The 22,716-nt window shown below is 39.1% G+C and overlaps 5 protein-coding genes across 6 annotated transcripts; all 5 read left to right on the top strand.

The window, feature by feature from the left end:
* Nucleotides 1–2,559: 2,559 nt before the first annotated feature.
* On the top strand, nucleotides 2,560–4,668 carry apoeb (apolipoprotein Eb). Its single transcript, XM_034120590.1, has 5 exons — nucleotides 2,560–2,743; nucleotides 2,900–2,965; nucleotides 3,049–3,202; nucleotides 3,335–3,622; nucleotides 3,715–4,668. The coding sequence occupies exons 2-5, from the start codon at nucleotides 2,923–2,925 to the stop codon at nucleotides 4,055–4,057; spliced, it is 828 nt and encodes a 275-aa protein (XP_033976481.1). The 5' UTR covers nucleotides 2,560–2,743; nucleotides 2,900–2,922; the 3' UTR covers nucleotides 4,058–4,668.
* A 3,185-nt stretch (nucleotides 4,669–7,853) lies between these two features.
* apoc1 (apolipoprotein C-I) lies at nucleotides 7,854–9,094 on the top strand. 2 transcript variants are annotated; one of them, XM_034120210.1, is made up of 4 exons: nucleotides 7,854–7,997; nucleotides 8,413–8,482; nucleotides 8,570–8,717; nucleotides 8,821–9,094. In XM_034120210.1, the coding sequence occupies exons 2-4, from the start codon at nucleotides 8,428–8,430 to the stop codon at nucleotides 8,879–8,881; spliced, it is 264 nt and encodes an 87-aa protein (XP_033976101.1). In that variant the 5' UTR covers nucleotides 7,854–7,997; nucleotides 8,413–8,427; the 3' UTR covers nucleotides 8,882–9,094. The 2 variants fall into 2 exon arrangements, with proteins under 2 accessions (XP_033976101.1, XP_033976100.1); XM_034120209.1 differs by having other exon boundaries at nucleotides 7,897–7,997; nucleotides 8,413–8,717.
* Nucleotides 9,095–15,007: 5,913 nt separating this feature from the next.
* On the top strand, nucleotides 15,008–16,243 carry LOC117474958 (apolipoprotein C-I-like). Its single transcript, XM_034120997.1, has 4 exons — nucleotides 15,008–15,098; nucleotides 15,514–15,583; nucleotides 15,671–15,794; nucleotides 15,999–16,243. Exons 2-4 carry the CDS (start codon nucleotides 15,529–15,531, stop codon nucleotides 16,057–16,059), a joined length of 240 nt encoding a protein of 79 aa, XP_033976888.1. The 5' UTR covers nucleotides 15,008–15,098; nucleotides 15,514–15,528; the 3' UTR covers nucleotides 16,060–16,243.
* Nucleotides 16,244–17,262: 1,019 nt separating this feature from the next.
* LOC117474949 (apolipoprotein C-I-like) lies at nucleotides 17,263–18,562 on the top strand. Its single transcript, XM_034120985.1, has 4 exons — nucleotides 17,263–17,423; nucleotides 17,839–17,908; nucleotides 18,000–18,123; nucleotides 18,315–18,562. The coding sequence occupies exons 2-4, from the start codon at nucleotides 17,854–17,856 to the stop codon at nucleotides 18,373–18,375; spliced, it is 240 nt and encodes a 79-aa protein (XP_033976876.1). The 5' UTR covers nucleotides 17,263–17,423; nucleotides 17,839–17,853; the 3' UTR covers nucleotides 18,376–18,562.
* Nucleotides 18,563–21,525: 2,963 nt separating this feature from the next.
* apoc4 (apolipoprotein C-IV) lies at nucleotides 21,526–22,427 on the top strand. Its single transcript, XM_034120867.1, has 4 exons — nucleotides 21,526–21,578; nucleotides 21,865–21,910; nucleotides 21,999–22,083; nucleotides 22,196–22,427. Exons 1-4 carry the CDS (start codon nucleotides 21,543–21,545, stop codon nucleotides 22,404–22,406), a joined length of 378 nt encoding a protein of 125 aa, XP_033976758.1. The 5' UTR covers nucleotides 21,526–21,542; the 3' UTR covers nucleotides 22,407–22,427.
* Nucleotides 22,428–22,716: the final 289 nt, after the last annotated feature.

Genomic DNA, 22,716 nt, shown 5'->3' with positions numbered 1-22,716 from the left:
GGTTGATTGTCACACAAGATTAGACATGTTCCTAAAACAAAACAGAAATTGCGTGACATTTTTTATACGCAGAATGGTAGGATTATATTTTGAATCTTGATTTGTTTGTGTTTGAACTGGACTGGACTTGCTATCTAACTGAACTGCATTATATGTCTGTGTGTGACACACCTCCAGCAGTGACACACTACCGGCTACTGTCGTGGAATATCAAGGTTAAAGGTCTTTTGTATTTTAACAGAAAAGTGACACCTCAGCCTGTACTTGAAATTGCATCAACTTGTTTCATCTAATGGATTTCCATTTCATCAGAGAAAATAACATTTTTAACCAAAACAAGACAGCTGATCTAATAATTTATGTACAGTCTCCCAATTACTCAACACACAGTTGACCCTTTTGGGTTATCACACACTAATGTTATCATGTTCTCACACTACTTATCTGACCAGGACAACACTTCAAACTTTGTTCCTGTGTAAAGTGGATTTTCTGTGGAAAATAGGACTCTTTTATTGACAAGAACCAGGCCACGTCCTAAAGGGCAAAGGGCAGTGATGACACTTGTGTTTCATCATAACTAATGCCAGCTAAAACAAACACTGATATGTCATTACTGGTAGCAGTGCATATTTTTTTTGTAAAAGCACAGTGTTTTATTTAAATTATAACTACCTAAAATACAAGGAAATGACAACATGTATTAATTTTCATTTCTGTAAATGTGACAGTGTAAGCCGAGCATTTGATGTATCAAAACCAGTGATTTACAGACAGAGGACTTCAAAACACAAAAAAGACAATGACAGAAACTAAATACGGACGTTCTCAGGACAATACCGAAGCAATGCAGAGCAACAAGAAGCAGAAAACAAAAGTACAGTAACATATTAAATAAAGAGTCAATACCACGCCACAACATAACAACAAATAAATACAATCAACAATGTCATGTCTGCATCAACAATGTCTACTGATTTTTATATGTAGCAAGCAATGTTTAGCAACATGGATTAGAGGTATGCTTTTTCTGGGAATAGGGAAGTTCTATTTTCTTGCCAATGCAACTACACCATTTGTCATAAGATTGTGTGACTTCAGGGTTCCTGACAGTTATGTTTGGACTCTTAATACATATTTTAGTTGCTCAATAAACTGATATATAAAACAATCCATATGAAACATCCTCTTTCCTGTTCCAATTGCAAAACACTTCAAATGTCTCCAACATGAAAACAGATATGATTTCAGTCTTTATTCCTCTTAGTTTCCTGTGTAATTTTCTTTATCCAGCTGCAGGTAATAAAATAGTTTATTTTCTCTGTATTGTATTACCTCTAATCCTGCTTTTGTAAAGTGGACCCACTTTAACTGAGTGTCCCCCAAGCCCAAACATGCCCAGCATGTAGTGCAGATGCTTTATTTGCATTACAGGCCCTTACTAATCTACAGCTCTACATAATGAAGCAACACAAAACAGCCAGTACAGCACATAGAAAATACAACTTGGTGCATGCATTTTTTATACAAAAGAATCCAAGCATCCTACATTCTCCACTTGAAGACATTGACATGCAAAGCTGCCATGTGTGTGTCTGCAGGGGAGTCAATGGTCAGCACTACCAGACCATTGAGATTGCTGTGCATGTGTGAAAGACGTATTTACATCCTGGTGCTAGGAGAATTTATATCCAGATGAGACCACTTGCTGATAACAATCAAAGGAAAAGCTGCAAAGTTGTAATTTAACAGCAAACGGGCAATAACCAGTGCATACTAAAATCAGTAACTTGAGTTAAAGTAGGAACACCACTTTAAAAATAGTAAAGCTTAAGTTTGTATAGTAAAATAATCAAATTGTAGCTATGTAAAGTATATAAATTACAATGTTGTATTGCTGGAATATATCTGTGTACGTCTACCCAAGTATTTTAGCAAAGTACATGTTTAATGTATTGCTACTTGTAGTTTATTTGAATGTTCAATTTCTACTTCTACTGCTATTTCGTTTCTCAACTAGTTTCAAAAGCAAATATTGTGCTATACAATCCAATCATATTCGTTGTTGCTTTATTTGGCAGCAATGTTTACTAGTTAATTTTAAGATGTAAAAAAAATGCAATTGGCTTACTGTTTCATACCGGTTTACTGTTTTCTAACCTACTTGTAGTGGATTATTTAATTTTTGTAGTGGGGCTACTTCTACTATGAAGATGATTGAATAAAGTGTCATGTGTAGTAAAGGGGATTATAGTAGATTCACATAATTTTGAAAGAAAACGTAACCGACAGAAACTTTGTTCGATGTCATTATTAACTCACATGTGTGTTCTGCCAATAGAAGGGGGGTATTTTGTACACATATACAATTATTTTGGTATGAATTGAGTTTGAACAGAAGTTGCGCATTGAAAAACTTCCTTAGCAAATGGAACTTGCTTCTTTCTACCTTACTGTAGAAACGTATTTTTTAAGTCAGTGAACATGTGCATTTTCTCCCGTTATTCTCGTGACCGACGGATTGCTCAACCCCCCTCACACAATGCAAACCTTTGAGAACTTCGGACGCGGTATTGGTGGCACGTTGCGTGGAGGTAAACAGGAATCTGTGCAGACAAATCAACATTAGCATGTGAACGCGCCCCCCTCCCCCGCGCGCGAACACGCCCAGCAGCAGCCTACTGTCTCTGTATAAAAACCCTCAGTCCCCGTGCAGGAGTAAGGAGGAATCTCAACCCCTCAGGTGAGTGGAAGGACGCTGGGATGCATTCAATGTATTTCTGACTTTTTTTAAGTGGTTTTTCTTAACTCTTAGCATATGAGCTTAACATCTGGGCAGTATTTGTGCTTGTTAACAATACATTGTTGATACTCATGTTTTCTTCTTTTTATTTCTTAGGTGTATCTATCTGTCCAACAACCATGAAGGCTGTAGCTCTGATCTTCGCTCTGGCAGTCATCGCCGGTATGTGCAACTCTGGTCCAGTATTTAAAAATGTTTTTGTATGGTTGTATATTTATCTAACCTGTCACCTTTGTTCAAATTAGGCTGCAATGCCCGTGTTGTGCGCCAGGCTGATGCCACCCCACAAAACTGGGAAGAAACTGTGGATCGTTTCTGGCAGTATGTCTCTGACCTGAACGAGAAAGCTGATGGAGTCGTGCAGGACATCAAGGTCTCCCAGCTCAGCAGGGAGCTAGAGTAAGTGGACCATAATCATTTATATTTTGTTGAAACTTCAAATCCTCTCAGTTAAATTCCTTACTTGTTCATACATCTCTGTAACCTCATCCTATGCCTCCAATCCTAATTTGTAATTTCTTGTCCATCCAGCACTCTGATCTCAGACAGCATGGCAGAGTTGACCGTATACAGAGAAAGCATCCAGTCCAAACTTGCTCCCTTCACCGAAAGCTCCACCGGCCAGATGTCTGAGGATCTGCAGCTGCTGACCAACAAGCTCCAGAAGGACATGCTGGACGCCAAGGAGCGCAGCACTGAGTACCTGGGCGAGCTGAAGACCATGATGGTGCAGAACACAGATGACGTTCGCGGTCGCATCAGCTCCTACAGCCACAAGCTGAAGAAGCGCCTGAACAAGGACACTGATGAGATCCGCAAGTAAGTAGGGTGGAGGGTCTCCAACGTACCCATTTCTTGTCTTTGTTTTCTTGAAATCTAAATGTTTTCTTCTTCTTCTTTCCCCACCCAAGCACCGTCGCCACCTACATGGGTGAGATCCAGTCCCGCACCTCCCAGAACCTGGAGACAGTGAAGGAGAATGTTGAGCCCTACGTCCAGCAGGCCAGCGAGGTCGCAGGCAAGAAGCTGAGCGACATCTCCACCATCCTGAAGAGCCAGGCCGATACCTTGACCGAGCAGCTGGAGACCCAGGCCGCGGGCATCAAAACCCAGCTGGAGAACACCGCCCAGCAGCTGCGCACCTCCCTGGACAGCAAGATCGACGAGCTGACCGAGATGATCTCCCCCTACGCCGCCCAGATCCGTGAGCAGATTGAGAACATCATGGGGAAGGTCAAGGAGGCCTCTGCATAAAGACTTCTTAATACCCTGGCAAAGATGGAGGAAGGCGGGGAATTGAGAGTTACTGTTCATATCTTCATTTTGGGGTGTTTTTGTTCAGGGTGAGGGGGGTGGAAGAGATGAAGGAAGATGAGGTTGTCTATACAGAACAGTCAGCAGATACACATCTGTTAGTTCTTCTGCATAGTCACCCCTTCTTATCTTATCAACTCCCTTAACCATTGAACACCAGCACCCCGGTCGATAACTGCCATTAATACTCATAACAGTTTTGTTATATGCTTCATTTTTTTTAACTGCTCTGTCTGTCCTCCCAAGGTTTTGTACATTTCGTTAACCCGTATCATCTCTAAATACACACCCACGTGTCTTTCATTTCAAATAATGCACTGAGTTATGATGATCAGAAGATAGTGAACCACTAAAGTGCCCTTCTGTATTATCTGTATTTGTTGTTGTGCTTCACAGAGAAGTGGGATGAAAAATGAATTGATGCTTTTCTGATAATCAGTGAGTGTAACGCTGTCCGTTCTTTACTCTGATGTAGTTCCCACCATGCTGCTCACTGTAAGTGCACTGTGTGCTGAACAGTGCTGAGAGAAAATAAAGAACTTAGAAAATGTGTTTTGTTTCCATTGAGTTCTTCTCTGATAAAAGAGTAATCAATCATTAGGACAAGGGTTCAGTAACTTGAAATTACATGTACTGTATAAGTATTACACATTTAACCAGTATAGCAGTTTGAATAAAGTGGTGATTATTTAAAAATAAAAACCTAATACAGTTTTAAAGGGACCCCTGTTGTGCTAAGATTATCAACCTGATTAACTTCTTTGCTGATTGGTGCCTTATATCAAATTCTCCACAAGAAATACATCTTAAAGTCTTCTCTCTGCACATGCACGCTACCCCAATTCTCCACCCTTCTCTTGCCCTGCCATTAGAGCAACCCCTGCAAGTCCAGACTTGTTCAGATCTGATCCCAGGTTCCTTTCTCTCCATCCAAACCGGTATTTGGGAACATGTTGTGCCATTGATAGTATCGTTTAAAGGCTGCACTATCATGTCTACTTTAGTTTGTGCTCATATTAACATATAGTTTCAAGTTTCAAGGCTTTATTGTCATTTGCACATTAGATACAGTGTAGATGGCAATGAAAAACGTAGGTCACAGGCTCCTCCAACAGTGCAACATATACATAGGACATAGAACAGATAAATCACAAAAAACTAGTGCAAGACAATTATAACCATGCATTAGTGACTTTTTATACATGTGTTTTCTCAGATTGGCCCAAAAGAGATATTCAAACAGGGCCAGATACTGTTTGTGCCAACATGCGCGTACAGTATGTGTTTTGCAAGCATGTGCATCAAGGTGGCCTAGTGGGTAAGATGCATATCAATAAAATGTTTCTGACAAAGGATCATTTATGCATGTCTTACCCCTCTTTTTCCCCATGTTTCCTATCTGTTTCCACATTGTCAGCTGTTTTAAAAAAGGCCAATTTAGTTCATTATTTATATGTTAAATGACCTAACCCCTGAGAAAGGCAACTGTCCCTATCAGAAAGTGTACCAACTATTGCCTATCGTGGTCATCATTGACCCAAACTGAGGTTGGTCACACTTTTCCTATATAAACTTTCAAAAAGTCTTATGCTCATGAACCTCAGCAGGGGCCAGTAGAGGACACCATTTGTCCCTTGTTCCTCTCCTCTTGTCTGACCCTTTGCTTGAGTTTGTGCTGCACGAAGATTCAGCTGTGTTTTCTTTTCACAAAGAAACACACTCCCTCTGAGTTAGGGAGCAGAACACACATCTTTCTGAGATGTATGTTAGTGAAAGAGCTGTTAACACATCTCTTGGCGATTTGTAAAATTAAAACACATGCAAAACACACCAAATACGTGCATGGGTTATATCTCTGAAAGGTCAACATTTGGTTATATAAGCTTTCATTATTTACAAAACGATCTCTTTGTGTTATAAGAAAACATGTTTACCCTTTCTATCTGTGTTAAAGGGCATTGCATGCAAAGTGAAAGAATGACTAACACCATGACTATGTGTTTGTCTCCTATGATATCACTCCTTTCAGGAACCTGTGTTTATTTAGAAAAAAGCAGACAAGCGAAACTCTATATTAAACTGTCCATTGTTGCAACGATCAGTCACTGATGGTAAAAACAGGAAAACCACAAGCATTCTGCCCGTTCAGCACTTCTGCTCCGTCTACTCCTATAGGAAGGCTGCACTCTGAGTACTGCCCTGCAACAGAAAAAAGTCCCAGCAAACTAGCAGGTGTTAGCTTGTCTGTGACTGCAAGTAACCCCTCCAAAACCACCACATGCAGAGATTTTACCTCCTATTACAACCCCCTCTCTTCTTCCCATCATGTCCCTCCCCTTCAGAACTGGCACACACAATCAGTCACCACAGGAACACTTGGCCAAACACAAAAACAGTCTTTTTGTAAGCTTGTTATTGCAAATTGGGAGCATGCAAGACGTGCACTTTCACGCCCTATGTCTCCTGCAATTATTCAAGAGGAGCTTAAATGCACGCAAGCACAAGCTCATACATAAACCGACTGGCCACTTCATGACAAAAGATGGAGAGGTAATGTGTGGGTGTTGAGGCAAGTGAAGGCTTATTTAACTGGCTTTACATCCACAGCAATAGCCTTCATAGGCCAAGTCATCAGCAACAAATGGGCATTTGGCCCTTTGCAGCAGACCACTTGGTGTGAGAGCTGATATGTTAAGCAGTGATGAAGCCTTCAAACCTCACGCACAGACTTCCTGGCTCTATCTCAGGTCACAGTCATAATGAGGGGTTACTGCAGTTCAACTGACTGTACTGTTTTCCATTGCATGCTAACGTGCAAGATAGACCACATGAGGCTTTGTCAGACTTACTTCCCCTCTAAGAAAGGGAAGGTTATGGATAAAAGACACATCAATTAGGCAAGGGACTATTTCAGTAGAGCAGTAAATGGAAAAACACACCAAAACACAATGGGACGTTGCAGTCTGCTTCAGATCAGAGGCCTCTGCCCTATTCACTTATTTAGAAATGTTTAGTAAATCAGTGATGTTTAATCAGCAGATAATACCATATCATATTTTAAAGTATACTGTCACTATTGAGATATTTCCCCCCTCAACGTTTAAAGCAATGTTCAATATATCATTATTGTTTTAAGTGTAGTATCCCACTATGTAATGCAAAGGTATTCAAGACGTGAAAAACGTTTTAGAAAAATGTAATTGATACATAACAGATGTGCATCATCCTCACAAAACGACCTTTTATTTGGTCATGCCTTTACAAATCCAATTTTCAAGCAGTACAGTTGCTTGGTATTATAAATCTTAATTAGCCATTATGACCAATAAATGCAACCCTTTTTTTGACACAGAGGGCATGCATGGCCAACACTAAAGGTCCAAAGGAGCTCAGACCAGTTGGAGGTAATGCTATCAGGGCTGAACTATGTTCCCCTGCATCACATCTCATCTTTGACACACTTTGTGGCAGGGGGAGACTGATCACATCATCATTTACATATGAAATTAACCAATATTTCTCCTGGTCTTTGTCCACACCATACCTCCACATATAGATCGCTACAATCTCTGATTAACGACCCATTGTTTGCAATAATGATTAGATCCTGCACAAAGTGATGACTTGATCTACCTTTTCAGTGTGCTGCATATAACATAATCATGATGCAGTAGGCTATAATCAGTCATCTATCTTTTAATGCAATTGCACGCTGCTGGTCAACAAAGGGGGCAGTGGCACCGCAAGGTCTCCACGTGTACATGTTGACTGAAGTCTGTTGTTTCTGCGTCACCCTCCAACAGCGCAGCGGGCTTATAAAGAGGAACTCACATAGACTCTCAAACACACCATTTTTTCCCTCCTCTGAGACGAACAACAGGTATGTCTGACATTTAATTTGCATCACTGGTAGAATCATACAAAAATAGCTGCATGCTTCTAAACTACAGGACACGGACGATAACACTTTTAAAAAACTGTCCTCAAGTTTCTATGCAAACCCTTGCTGATACCTAAGGGGATTTGTTTGTTAATATTGACGACTGAGTGTTACACGGAGTAAATATGGTTAAAAGTGTAATTTTGTACCTTAAGTCTGGATAATTGTATTTGTAGTTGTTAATCATTACATCGTAACGGCACGTAAATGGAGCTATCCAGCCGCCGTGGTGCTGATGGGAATGCGCTGCTTTTTGAGACAAGAAATGGGTCATTTAGTATCCTTGACTCATTACACTTTAAAAAAAAAAGAAATTCTTATAACCCGTAGCCTGTCTTTTTCTTCTCCCATTCAGAAATTCACAGCCAAGATGAGACTGTACCTCGTAGTTGCCATGCTGGTGCTGGCTTTGGCCGCATTCACACGTATGTCTCGGGTTAATTTAAGTAAACTCCAAGCTACGTTTCCGTTCATGCTGTGTAACTTTTTCTGTTTCTGTTCCAAACCTGCAGAGGCTCAGGAGGCAGAGGCGGAGGCGACCGTGGAGGAGAAATTCGCTGTGTTCACAAACCAGATGGGTGAGATGGGCAAGAACCTGGCAGACAAGGCCCAGACAACCTTTGAAGAAATCAGAAGCAGCGAATTCGTTGCCAGCTCACAGTAAGCACGCACGCGCTCTCTCTCTCTCGCACGCAATCTCACGCACAAACACACACACACACACACACACACGTAACGCTCTTTTTTTTGTTATCCTCCTCAGGAGCTGGTTCGAGCAGCAGTTGGAAAAGATGAAGCAGAAGTTCAGTGAAATCAGCCAGTAAAATGGTCCCTATCGCCATCCTAAGACCCCCACCCCCTCACCTCTGACCTCTTCACACATTGCTCTACTGACCAGACACAATATCTATGTTGCCTCTCTGTAAAGAGATGTTTTTTTTTTATAATTTCAATGTAATCTTTTTGAAGAACCACTGTGAAAAGTTGCAATAAAAACACTGGGAAAAAAAATAAAGCTGTGCTTTAATTTTCACATCTTCTGTTTAAGCGTTAGTAGTTTTCTATAGGAATAGATGTACTGAACTGTGTAATAAATGAGCAGTTGTTGTGGTGTCACACAGAGTGGCCGCCTTATGTTATACAGAACACTGCAAGTCATTTCTAATTGTTTTCAGATTTATGAGATCGTTATATACTTATGTCTACATTTATAATAAGGGGAAACAACTCATTGAGGGGCTAGGGTTATACTCAAATGACCTGACTCAATTATTTTTAGAAAAAGATCTCAGTTTTCTAATTATATAAATACACATTTTTAATCTTTAGACATTGTAAACCTTATGGCAGACGTACAACACAAAACACTTGTCAGATTTATTTCTGTATTTATTTGAAATATTACTTTTTACAGACAGAGCATGCTGTTTGAATAAAAGCTGTTTTTAAACTAAACTCTTACATTACTGAATAAACAGTCCATATTTACATGATATAAAGGCTATCAAACACAAATGTTAATGATTATCAAATTGGGGAAAAATGTGCATCATCCTCACAAAACGACCTTTTATTTGGTCATGCCTTTACAAATCCAATTTTCAAGCAGTACAGTTGCTTGGTATGGTATTATAAATCTTAATTAGCCATTATGACCAATAAATGCAACCCTTTTATTGACACAGAGGGCATGCATGGCCAACACTAAAGGTCCAAAGGAGCTTCCAAATGGCTCAGATTGTTACGATTCGAGGAAAAAGGTAGGACCCAAATGTAGAATACAAAAAAGGTAAAAAGGTCTAGGAACAAAAAGCGAGCTTTATTTAAAAAAAAAAAGCTGATGAACAAATCATGGCATGAAACAAACAGGTAGCACATGTTGCAACAAAGCAAAAACTGACCGTGACCAACATGGAGGGAGACAGGAAAGAAAATGAACCGACAAGGAACACAGGGGAAGACAAGACTAAATACAAAGAGGGGTAATCACAGGACAAGACACAGCTGGGCAGGGGAGGCAGAAACACAAGGGCAACAGGTGAACACAATCAGACAATCAGACACAGGAGGGAAAACACAGGAAGGAAGACAAGACACAGGGAGAACAGAATTTCAACATAAAATCATGACAAGACAGACAACTAAGATGTGACAGAAAACTAGGATTGTGACACAGATCTGTCTTACCCCACCTCCCTTTAAAAAAAAAAAAAATGCATTATTGTCTTTTTACTGTAAATTGTTACCACATAATTTCACTTTTCATTATTAATGTCAATGCTACACGTTTTTATTTTTATTATATATATATTATTTTAATTCACACGTCTATTTTGCACTCTGTATTTTATTTTTACACTGTACACAATGTATTTTATTTATTTATTTGTATTAATGGTTCTGTCAATGCTAGTAGTTTTTATGTTATTTCTATTTTATGTTTGTACAAATTCACTTATTTGTTTTGCATTTTAACTGTGAACTGTAATTATCTGATTTTAAAGTATACTGTCACTATTGAGATATTTCCCCCCTCAACGTTTAAAGCAATGTTCAATATATCATTATTGTTTTAAGTGTAGTATCCCACTATGTAATGCAAAGGTATTCAAGACGTGAAAAACGTTTTAGAAAAATGTAATTGATACATAACAGATGTGCATCATCCTCACAAAACGACCTTTTATTTGGTCATGCCTTTACAAATCCAATTTTCAAGCAGTACAGTTGCTTGGTATTATAAATCTTAATTAGCCATTATGACCAATAAATGCAACCCTTTTTTTGACACAGAGGGCATGCATGGCCAACACTAAAGGTCCAAAGGAGCTCAGACCAGTTGGAGGTAATGCTATCAGGGCTGAACTATGTTCCCCTGCATCACATCTCATCTTTGACACACTTTGTGGCAGGGGGAGACTGATCACATCATCATTTACATATCAAATTAACCCATATTTCTCCTGGTCTTTGTCCACACCATACCTCCACATATAGATCGCTACAGTCTCTGATTAACCACCCATTTTTTGCAATAATGATTAGATCCTGCACAAAGTGATGACTTGATCTACCTTTTCAGTGTGCTGCATATAACATAATCATGATGCAGTAGGCTATAATCAGTCATCTATCTTTTAATGCAATTGCACGCTACTGGTCAACAAAGGGGGCAGTGGCACCGCAAGGTCTCCACGTGTACATGGTGACTGAAGTCTGTTGTTTCTGCGTCACCCTCCAACAGCGCAGCGGGCTTATAAAGAGGAACTCACATAGACTCTCAATAACACAATTGTTTCCCTCCTCTGAGACGAACAACAGGTATGTCTGACATTTAATTTGCATCACTGGTAGAATCAAACAAAAATAGCTGCATGCTTCTAAACTACAGGACACGGACGATAACACTTTTAAAAAACTGTCCTCAAGTTTCTATGCAAACCCTTTCTGATACCTAAGGGGATTTGTTTGTTAATATTGACGACTGAGTGTTACACGGAGTAAATATGGTTAAAAGTGTAATTTTGTACCTTAAGTCTGGATAATTGTATTTGTAGTTGTTAATCATTACATCGTAACGGCACGTAAATGGAGCTATCCAGCCGCCGTGGTGCTGATGGGAATGCGCTGCTTTTTGAGACAAGAAATTAGTCATTTAGTATCCTTGACTCATTACACTTTAAAAAAAAGAAGAAATTCTTATAACCCGTAGCCTGTCTTTTTCTTCCCCCATTCAGAAATTCACAGCCAAGATGAGACTGTACCTCGTAGTTGCCATGCTGGTGCTGGCTTTGGCCGCATTCACACGTATGTCTCGGATTAATTTAAGTAAACTCCAAGCTACGTTTCCGTTCATGCTGTGTAACTTGTTCTGTTTCTGTTCCAAACCTGCAGAGGCTCAGGAGGCGGAGGCGGAGGCGGCCGCCTCTGGGATCGGAGAGATGGGCAAGAACCTGGCAGACATCGTATCCAACTCACAGTAAGCACGCACGCACGCATGCACGCACGTGCTCTCTCTCTCTCACACACACGCTCGATCTCACACACACACTGCACACACACACACACACACACACACACACACACACACACCACACACACACACACCACACACACACACACACACACACACACACACACACACACACACACACACACACACACACACACACACACACACACACACACACACACACACACACACACACACACACACACACACACACACACACACACACACACCACACACACACACACACACACACACACACACACACACACACACACACAGGCGACCGTGGAGGAGAAATTTGCTGTGTTCACAAACCAGATGGGTGAGCTGGGCAAGAACCTGGCAGACAAGGCCCAGACAACCTTTAAAGACATCAGAAACAGCAAATTCGTTGCCAGCTCACAGTAAGCACACACACACACGCTCTCTCTCTCTCACACACGCGATCTCACACACACACACACATGTAACGCTCGTTTTTTTTGTATCCTCCTCAGGACCTGGTTGGAGCAGCAGTTGGAAAAAGTGAAGCAGAAGATCAGTGAAATCACCCAGTAAAATGGTCCCTGTCTCCATCCTAAGACACACATTGCTCTGCTGACCAGACACAATATCTATGTTGCCTCTCTGTAAAGAGATGTTTTTTTTTTAATAATTTCAATGTAATCTTTTTGAAGAACCACTGTGAAAAGTTGCAAATAAAGACACTGGGAAAAAAAATAAAGCTGTGCTTTAATTTTCACATCTTCTGTTTAAGCGTTAGTAGTTTTCTATAGGAATAGATGTACTGAACTGTGTAATAAATGAGCAGTTGTTGTGGTGTCACACAGAGTGGCCGCCTTATGTTATACAGAACACTGCAAGTCATTTCTAATTGTTTTCAGATTTATGAGATCGTTATATACTTATGTCTACATTTATAATAAGGGGAAACAACTCATTGAGGGGCTAGGGTTATACTCAAATGACCTGACTCAATTATTTTTAGAAAAAGATCTCAGTTTTCTAATTATATAGATACACATTTTTAATCTTTAGACATTGTAAACCTTATGGCAGACGTACAACACAAAACACTTGTCAGATTTATTTCTGTATTTATTTGAAATATTACTTTCTACAGACAGAGCATGCTGTTTGAATAAAAGCTGTTTTTAAACTAAACTCTTACATTACTGAATAAACAGTCCATATTTACATGATATAAAGGCTATCAAACACAAATGTTAATGATTATCAAATTGGGGAAAAATGTGCATCATCCTCACAAAACGACCTTTTATTTGGTCATGCCTTTACAAATCCAATTTTCAAGCAGTACAGTTGCTTGGTATGGTATTATAAATCTTAATTAGCCATTATGACCAATAAATGCAACCCTTTTATTGACACAGAGGGCATGCATGGCCAACACTAAAGGTCCAAAGGAGCTTCCAAATGGCTCAGATTGTTATGATTCGAGGAAAAAGGTAGGACCCAAATGCAGAATACAAAAAAGGTAAAAAGGTCTAGGAACAAAAAGCGAGCTTTATTTAAAAAAAAAAAGCTGATGAACAAATCATGGCATGAAACAAACAGGTAGCACATGTTGCAACAAAGCAAAAACTGACCGTGACCAACATGGAGGGAGACAGGAAAGAAAATGAACTGACAAGGAACACAGGGGAAGACAAGACTAAATACAAAGAGGGGTAATCACAGGACAAGACACAGCTGGGCAGGGGAGGAAGAAACACAAGGGCAACAGGTGAACACAATCAGACAATCAGACACAGGAGGGAAAACACAGGAAGGAAGACAAGACACAGGGAGAACAGAATTTCAACATAAAATCATGACAAGACAGACAACTAAGATGTGACAGAAAACTAGGATTGTGACACAGATCTGTCTTACCCCACCTCCCTTTAAAAAAAAAAAAATGCATTATTGTCTTTTTACTGTAAATTGTTACCACATAATTTCACTTTTCATTATTAATGTCAATGCTACACGTTTTTATTTTTATTATATATATATTATTTTAATTCACACGTCTATTTTGCACTCTGTATTTTATTTTTACACTGTACACAATGTATTTTATTTATTTATTTGTATTAATGGTTCTGTCAATGCTAGTAGTTTTTATGTTATTTCTATTTTATGTTTGTACAAATTCACTTATTTGTTTTGCATTTTAACTGTGAACTGTAATTATCTGATTTTAAAGTATACTGTCACTATTGAGATATTTCCCCCCTCAACGTTTAAAGCAATGTTCAATATATCATTATTGTTTTAAGTGTAGTATCCCACTATGTAATGCAAAGGTATTCAAGACGTGAAAAACGTTTTAGAAAAATGTAATTGATACATAACAGATGTGCATCATCCTCACAAAACGACCTTTTATTTGGTCATGCCTTTACAAATCCAATTTTCAAGCAGTACAGTTGCTTGGTATTATAAATCTTAATTAGCCATTATGACCAATAAATGCAACCCTTTTTTTGACACAGAGGGCATGCATGGCCAACACTAAAGGTCCAAAGGAGCTCAGACCAGTTGGAGGTAATGCTATCAGGGCTGAACTATGTTCCCCTGCATCACATCTCATCTTTGACACACTTTGTGGCAGGGGGAGACTGATCACATCATCATTTACATATCAAATTAACCCATATTTCTCCTGGTCTTTGTCCACACCATACCTCCACATATAGATCGCTACAGTCTCTGATTAACGACCCATTTTTTGCAATAATGATTAGATCCTGCACAAAGTGATGACTTGATCTACCTTTTCAGTGTGCTGCATATAACATAATCATGATGCAGTAGGCTATAATCAGTCATCTATCTTTTAATGCAATTGCACGCTGCTGGTCAACAAAGGGGGCAGTGGCACCGCAAGGTCTCCACGTGTACATGTTGACTGAAGTCTGTTGTTTCTGCGTCACCCTCCAACAGCGCAGCGGGCTTATAAAGAGGAACTCACATAGACTCTCAATAACACAATTTTTTCCCTCCTCTGAGAAGAACAACAGGTATGTCTGACATTTAATTTGCATCACTGGTAGAATCATACAAAAATAGCTGCATGCTTCTAAACTACAGGACACGGACGATAACACTTTTAAAAAACCGTCCTCAAGTTTCTATGCAAACCCTTGCTGATACCTAAGGGGATTTGTTTGTTAATATTGACGACTGAGTGTTACACGGAGTAAATATGGTTAAAAGTGTAATTTTGTACCTTAAGTCTGGATAATTGTATTTGTAGTTGTTAATCATTACATCGTAACGGCACGTAAATGGAGCTATCCAGCCGCCGTGGTGCTGATGGGAATGCGCTGCTTTTTGAGACAAGAAATTAGTCATTTAGTATCCTTGACTCATTACACTTTAAAAAAAAAAGAAATTCTTATAACCCGTAGCCTGTCTTTTTCTTACCCCATTCAGAAATTCACAGCCAAGATGAGACTGTACCTCGTAGTTGCCATGCTGGTGCTGGCTTTGGCCGCATTCACACGTATGTCTCGGGTTAATTTAAGTAAACTCCAAGCTACGTTTCCGTTCATGCTGTGTAACTTGTTCTGTTTCTGTTCCAAACCTGCAGAGGCTCAGGAGGCGGAGGCGGAGGCGGCCGCCTCTGGGATCGGAGAGATGGGCAAGAACCTGGCAGACAAGGCCCAGGCAACCTTAGAAGTCATCAGGAACAGCGACATCGTATCCAACTCACAGTAAGCACGCACGCACGCACGCACGCGCTCTCTCTCTCTCACACACGCGATCTCACACACACACTGCACACACACACACACACACACACACACACACACACACACACACACACACACACACACACACACACACACACACACACACACACACACACACACACACACACACACACGTAACGCTCGTTTTTTTTGTATCCTCCTCAGGACCTGGTTGGAGCAGCAGTTGGAAAAAGTGAAGCAGAAGATCAGTGAAATCACCCAGTAAAATGGTCCCTGTCTCCATCCTAAGACACACATTGCTCTGCTGACCAGACACAATATCTATGTTGCCTCTCTGTAAAGAGATGTTTTTTTTTTAATAATTTCAATGTAATCTTTTTGAAGAACCACTGTGAAAAGTTGCAAATAAAGACACTGGGAAAAAAAATAAAGCTGTGCTTTAATTTTCACATCTTCTGTTTAAGCGTTAGTAGTTTTCTATAGGAATAGATGTACTGAACTGTGTAATAAATGAGCAGTTGTTGTGGTGTCACACAGAGTGGCCGCCTTATGTTATACAGAACACTGCAAGTCATTTCTAATTGTTTTCAGATTTATGAGATCGTTATATACTTATTTCTACATTTATAATAAGGGGAAACAACTCATTGAGGGGCTAGGGTTATACTCAAATGACCTGACTCAATTATTTTTAGAAAAAGATCTCAGTTTTCTAATTATATAGATACACATTTTTAATCTTTAGACATTGTAAACCTTATGGCAGACGTACAACACAAAACACTTGTCAGATTTATTTCTGTATTTATTTGAAATATTACTTTTTACAGACAGAGCATGCTGTTTGAATAAAAGCTGTTTTTAAACTAAACTCTTACATTACTGAATAAACAGTCCATATTTACATGATATAAAGGCTATCAAACACAAATGTTAATGATTATCAAATTGGGGAAAAATGTGCATCATCCTCACAAAACGACCTTTTATTTGGTCATGCCTTTACAAATCCAATTTTCAAGCAGTACAGTTGCTTGGTATGGTATTATAAATCTTAATTAGCCATTATGACCAATAAATGCAACCCTTTTTTTGACACAGGGGGCATGCATGGCCAACACTAAAGGTCCAAAGGAGCTCAGACCAGTTGGAGGTAATGCTATCAGGGCTGAACTATGTTCCCCTGCATCACATCTCATCTTTGACACACTTTGTGGCAGGGGGAGACTGATCACATCATCATTTACATATCAAATTAACCCATATTTCTCCTGGTCTTTGTCCACACCATACCTCCACATATAGATCGCTACAGTCTCTGATTAACGACCCATTTTTTGCAATAATGATTAGATCCTGCACAAAGTGATGACTTGATCTACCTTTTCAGTGTGCTGCATATAACATAATCATGATGCAGTAGGCTATAATCAGTCATCTATCTTTTAATGCAATTGCACGCTGCTGGTCAACAAAGGGGGCAGTGGCACCGCAAGGTCTCCACGTGTACATGGTGACTGAAGTCTGTTGTTTCTGCGTCACCCTCCAAGAGCGCAGCGGGCTTATAAAGAGGAACTCACATAGACTCTCAATAACACAATTGTTTCCCTCCTCTGAGACGAACAACAGGTATGTCTGACATTTAATTTGCATCACTGGTAGAATCATACAAAAATAGCTGCATGCTTCTAAACTACAGGACACGGACGATAACACTTTTAAAAAACCGTCCTCAAGTTTCTATGCAAACCCTTGCTGATACCTAAGGGGATTTGTTTGTTAATATTGACGACTGAGTGTTACACGGAGTAAATATGGTTAAAAGTGTAATTTTGTACCTTAAGTCTGGATAATTGTATTTGTAGTTGTTAATCATTACATCGTAACGGCACGTAAATGGAGCTATCCAGCCGCCGTGGTGCTGATGGGAATGCGCTGCTTTTTGAGACAAGAAATGAGTCATTTAGTATCCTTGACTCATTACACTTTAAAAAAAAAAGAAATTCTTATAACCCGTAGCCTGTCTTTTTCTTCCCCCATTCAGAAATTCACAGCCAAGATGAGACTGTACCTCGTAGTTGCCATGCTGGTGCTGGCTTTGGCCGCATTCACACGTATGTCTCGGGTTAATTTAAGAAAATAAACTCCAAGCTACGTTTCCGTTCATGCTGTGTAACTTGTTCTGTTTCTGTTCCAAACCTGCAGAGGCTCAGGAGGCGGAGGCGGAGGCGGCCGCCTCTGGGATGGCAGAGATGGGCAAGAACCTGGCAGACAAGGCCCAGGCAACCTTAGAAGTCATCAGGAACAGCGACATCGTATCCAACTCACAGTAAGCACGCACGCACGCATGCACGCACGCATGCACGCACGCATGCACGCACGCATGCACGCACGCATGCACGCGCTCTCTCTCTCTCACACACACGCGATCTCACACACACACACACACACACACACACACACACACACAAACACACACACACACACGTGTAACGCTCGTTTTTTTTGTATCCTCCTCAGGGCCTGGTTGGAGCAGCAGTTGGAAAAAGTGAAGCAGAAGATCAGTGAAATCACCCAGTAAAATGGTCCCTGTCTCCATCCTAAGACACACATTGCTCTGCTGACCAGACACAATATCTATGTTGCCTCTCTGTAAAGAGATGTTTTTTTTTAATAATTTCAATGTAATCTTTTTGAAGAACCACTGTGAAAAGTTGCAAATAAAGACACTGGGAAAAAAAATAAAGCTGTGCTTTAATTTTCACATCTTCTGTTTAAGCGTTAGTAGTTTTCTATAGGAATAGATGTACTGAACTGTGTAATAAATGAGCAGTTGTTGTGGTGTCACACAGAGTGGCCGCCTTATGTTATACAGAACACTGCAAGTCATTTCTAATTGTTTTCAGATTTATGAGATCGTTATATACTTATTTCTACATTTATAATAAGGGGAAACAACTCATTGAGGGGCTAGGGTTATACTCAAATGACCTGACTCAATTATTTTTAGAAAAAGATCTCAGTTTTCTAATTATATAGATACACATTTTTAATCTTTAGACATTGTAAACCTTATGGCAGACGTACAACACAAAACACTTGTCAGATTTATTTCTGTATTTATTTGAAATATTACTTTTTACAGACAGAGCATGCTGTTTGAATAAAAGCTGTTTTTAAACTAAACTCTTACATTACTGAATAAACAGTCCATATTTACATGATATAAAGGCTATCAAACACAAATGTTAATGATTATCAAATTGGGGAAAACCATCGAATCTAATGGCAATGTAAAAACAGTTGGAATAATCACAAATAAAAAGAGGCCTTGGCTGGATTCAGATGTAAACAGTTTCCAGGCTTGCAGTCAATCACCTAGACATGTAATCAGAGGACAGTGTTATATGAAACCTAGATTCATACGTTTTGTATGGCACTAGATCATTATTTGATCTATAATGATATTAAAGTCTAATATGAATGAGATTTGTTTCTTCATTTTATGAGAAAAGTGCTGACATGTAAGATATTACTTTCTTGTTGACAACCCAAAGCTGTAAATGGATATTGATAAAGTAGAAGTCTTTGCAAATTAGCCGTAGCAAAAGTTAATTTATTTTGTCACATCTAGAGACATATATGATAAAAAACTCATGAATTCTTAAAAAACAGATTCATCAGTCCACTTTCTGATCACAACAGGATTTAACGTTTGACCAATTAAAATAATGAATAACTTAGATTAATAATTAATTTGATTACTTAATCCTAAAGTCAATATCATCCCTGAAGCCGATTACTTAACCAACAGAAGCTTCTGGTAGGTAAGAGTTGATTTGTGTCAATATCTGGTACCAAAGGGCAAGTGCCAACATGGCTGCTTTTCAGGCATTTCACAACTCCCGGGCTAAAGTCACTGTTTATGCCGGGTTAATGATCCACCAGTTGTCCCAGTTCAACGAATCCTGTTCCTGTGAAGAGAACAGAGTGATAGAGGTCAGCAGCTGCAGAACAGAGGTCACAGATTATGATCATATTGCATCAGATGAGTGGGAGGAAATCTACTTGAAATCCCTTTGGGGTCAATTTGTTTTAATGACTTCTTGGTCAGAGAATAGACTTGTTAAGAAAAGTTTGCTCTTCAAATGGTGGATCGTTTGGTGTAACAAATCGACTGTGTAAACTGATTAAAGCAAAATGCATGTAATAAAAGCACACTACAATAACATAATAAAAAAAAATAGAAAAGACAATAATTTACAACAGAAATATAAAGACAAAACACAGAGAAATGTCAGGTGTTATGCTCAGCTCTGACTAGAAGGCCAGAGAGAAGAAGTGTGTCTTCAGTGAAGACCCCTAGGGTCTGGGCCAACCTCACATGGAGGGGCAGACTGTGCATATACCGTATTTATATTAATAAGTCATGTGAAAGCAGTTAAGTAACTCAGTCTGAAAGAAGCTATATATGTTCATTGTTATTATTATTTTTAAAATGTAAGTGTATATACTTTTGTTTGTCATTCTAAAATGATTTGTTGCATAATGGAAAGATGCTCTTTTTAAACTCACAAATATACACTGGAAAAAATGCTTCTCCAAAAACAAGTAAATATATAATAAAAACAAGGTGTTTTCGCTTTTAATAAGTAAACAAATCTGTCAATAGAACAAGTACAAAATAGCTTGGTAAGATTTCTTGAAGTAAAGATGGGATAATTAGATAAATGAGATCTTGTATTTAGCTGGGGAAACTTATTTTGAACTATATTTGACCAGAATTTGGGGATTTGTAACAAAAAAAGCCAGAAATGTTTAGACATTTACAGTTTTCTGATGTTAGTTGGAGATTTCCTATAAAATAAGATGTTTTTAAGAGACTTTGACTTAAAAAGATGCCTTGTCTAAAAACAAGACTTAAGTTATTAAGTCTTATATCAAGGGTAACGACATATTCTGACATTTGACAAATATACTTGGAAAGATTTTACATTTTTGCAGTGTACAGCAAAGCACAGATGTTCAAAAACATAACACACAACCCAATAACAGGTCAAAACTCAGATTTGTTTACACAGCTGCGGGATCAGGTTTGTAATTCTAGTTATGAACTCTAATGTCGACACTAGTGTTGATTTGTTTTCATTCATAACACGCAGCGAGCACAGAGCGGAGTAATGAGAGGATTACATTGACTTTGAGGTGGACTCTGCCCAACAGATCATTGGCTTGGCTAAACAAACTTTTATCAGAGACAGAGACTTTGACTGGCCTGTATACATAAGTGTGTTGAGATATCTGATCCAAAGGGCGCTCGGACAGTTAGTGAACTCAGCTAATGTTGATCTTGAAAAGACACCAAGAGTTCACATTAACTTTGTAACACAAATAACATTTAGCGGTGAAAAGAGACACTCTGAACCAATGGCAAGTATGTGATCTAGGTTTCAATGAAATCATGTATGTTTGCAAAAGATTACATAATTAAATTCTCTCTCTTTACATTTTTTTAATCCATTTATCTTCGCATGTATATAATAATGCTTTTTGTTATTTGATTACAGTCTTAGAGACACAAAGATAAATCCCTTTGCGTTTGTTGGAAACACTTCAGTGTTGCTTTGCTATCTCTCAGATTCTGTCAATAAAAAGACAAAAACAACGTGTTGAATTATTATTCGCTCTGGCCAACGTACATGCGGTTGCGGTGACCTAATACACATAAAATGGCTTGATAGCACTTGTATGATTCAACTTCTGTTGACCAGAGCCAAAGGAAAGGTAAAGATACACTTTGTCACTCATTTGTACTTTGCTGCGATGATTATTCGAACAATTAGCGTTAAAATCGGGAATTCAATTTGATAAATTGACGTTTTGTTGCTTAAAAAGGAGCAAACCTTTTTTAACATAATGTGCTCATAACAAAACGTTTGTAGTTGTGACATGTTATTTGAGGTTGTTTCAATGTGCTATATAAATAAATAAAGATTGAGATTTGAACTTGACCATTTCAGCATTATTGAAATTATATTACGCCTTCTGACGGTTGTGTTCCTCATGACAGATGCATACCAAAGAGCTTGTGTTCGGTCTCATCTTACTAATGCAAGGTATGACTTTAAAAGTAATTCTTCTAGTCATTCAGTCCTTTTATTTCTGAGCTTGTCCTCCCGCACTGACAAACATCCTCCTCTGCAGCATGTGGACCTCTTTTGGTAGAGACAAAGGCTCCAAGACAACCCAACCCTCCAGGATTACTGGAGTGGCTGACGCAGAAAGCCAGGTATCATCCTCACTCTCACCGTCATGAATGCAAGCAATTTGGACCCATTTTAAAGATAATATCTGAATTGTTAACATTTTTCATGGTCTCTGTGTACTCGTGCATCTCATAGGGAAGTCAACGCTAATATCCAGGGTTATGGGCGTCCACTGCTGGGCTTTCTTTACGCTTACTACGAAGACCACATCCAACCAGTGACTGACAGCTTCTTTCAATGGGCCTCTAGCGTCAAGAGCTCCGTGTGGGAGAAGATCCAGACAACCATTGAGCAAGCAGTTAATCCAATGGATACCCCGGGAAAACTAACTAATATCTGGCAATAAATGAATATTCTTACCACATTACGAATTTGTATTTCTTACCACTTGATCCTGAACAGATTTGGTTCTGTCCAATATAGACATGTTGTTTAAGAGTATATTGTGCTGTATGGACACAGTTTGTCATGCAAAAATGCACCTTGGCCATTACACAAAACATAAATGTAGCATTTAAAAGGTATAGCCCATTTAAAGCTAATGCACCAGCACCAAAGAATGTAAGCCTTTCTTGAAGTGAATGAACTGCAGATGTTTGTTTGTTATGGTTTTATTGCACTTATTTAAAGTCGCAGGATTTAATGTTCTGGAAAAA

Source organism: Trematomus bernacchii, unplaced genomic scaffold (assembly GCF_902827165.1).
Source record: "Trematomus bernacchii unplaced genomic scaffold, fTreBer1.1, whole genome shotgun sequence".
Classification (NCBI taxonomy): domain Eukaryota; kingdom Metazoa; phylum Chordata; class Actinopteri; order Perciformes; family Nototheniidae; genus Trematomus; species Trematomus bernacchii.
Note: the sequence above shows the minus strand (reverse complement) of the source record. Positions and strands in the feature narration are given on the sequence as shown.

Coding starts and splice junctions, on each gene's coding strand:
- apoeb (XM_034120590.1), top strand. CDS start 2,923: ATGAAGGCTGTAGCTCTGATCTTCGCTCTGGCAGTCATCGCCG. Junction 3,203..3,334: donor CAGCTCAGCAGGGAGCTAGA/GTAAGTGGACCA, acceptor TTGTCCATCCAG/CACTCTGATCTCAGACAGCA. Junction 3,623..3,714: donor GACACTGATGAGATCCGCAA/GTAAGTAGGGTG, acceptor TCCCCACCCAAG/CACCGTCGCCACCTACATGG.
- LOC117474949 (XM_034120985.1), top strand. CDS start 17,854: ATGAGACTGTACCTCGTAGTTGCCATGCTGGTGCTGGCTTTGGCCGCA. Junction 17,909..17,999: donor GGCTTTGGCCGCATTCACAC/GTATGTCTCGGG, acceptor CCAAACCTGCAG/AGGCTCAGGAGGCGGAGGCG. Junction 18,124..18,314: donor GACATCGTATCCAACTCACA/GTAAGCACGCAC, acceptor TATCCTCCTCAG/GGCCTGGTTGGAGCAGCAGT.
- apoc4 (XM_034120867.1), top strand. CDS start 21,543: ATGATTCAACTTCTGTTGACCAGAGCCAAAGGAAAG. Junction 21,579..21,864: donor TGACCAGAGCCAAAGGAAAG/GTAAAGATACAC, acceptor TCCTCATGACAG/ATGCATACCAAAGAGCTTGT. Junction 22,084..22,195: donor TGGCTGACGCAGAAAGCCAG/GTATCATCCTCA, acceptor TGCATCTCATAG/GGAAGTCAACGCTAATATCC.
- LOC117474958 (XM_034120997.1), top strand. CDS start 15,529: ATGAGACTGTACCTCGTAGTTGCCATGCTGGTGCTGGCTTTGGCCGCA. Junction 15,584..15,670: donor GGCTTTGGCCGCATTCACAC/GTATGTCTCGGG, acceptor CCAAACCTGCAG/AGGCTCAGGAGGCGGAGGCG. Junction 15,795..15,998: donor GACATCGTATCCAACTCACA/GTAAGCACGCAC, acceptor TATCCTCCTCAG/GACCTGGTTGGAGCAGCAGT.
- apoc1 (XM_034120209.1), top strand. CDS start 8,428: ATGAGACTGTACCTCGTAGTTGCCATGCTGGTGCTGGCTTTGGCCGCA. Junction 8,718..8,820: donor GAATTCGTTGCCAGCTCACA/GTAAGCACGCAC, acceptor TATCCTCCTCAG/GAGCTGGTTCGAGCAGCAGT.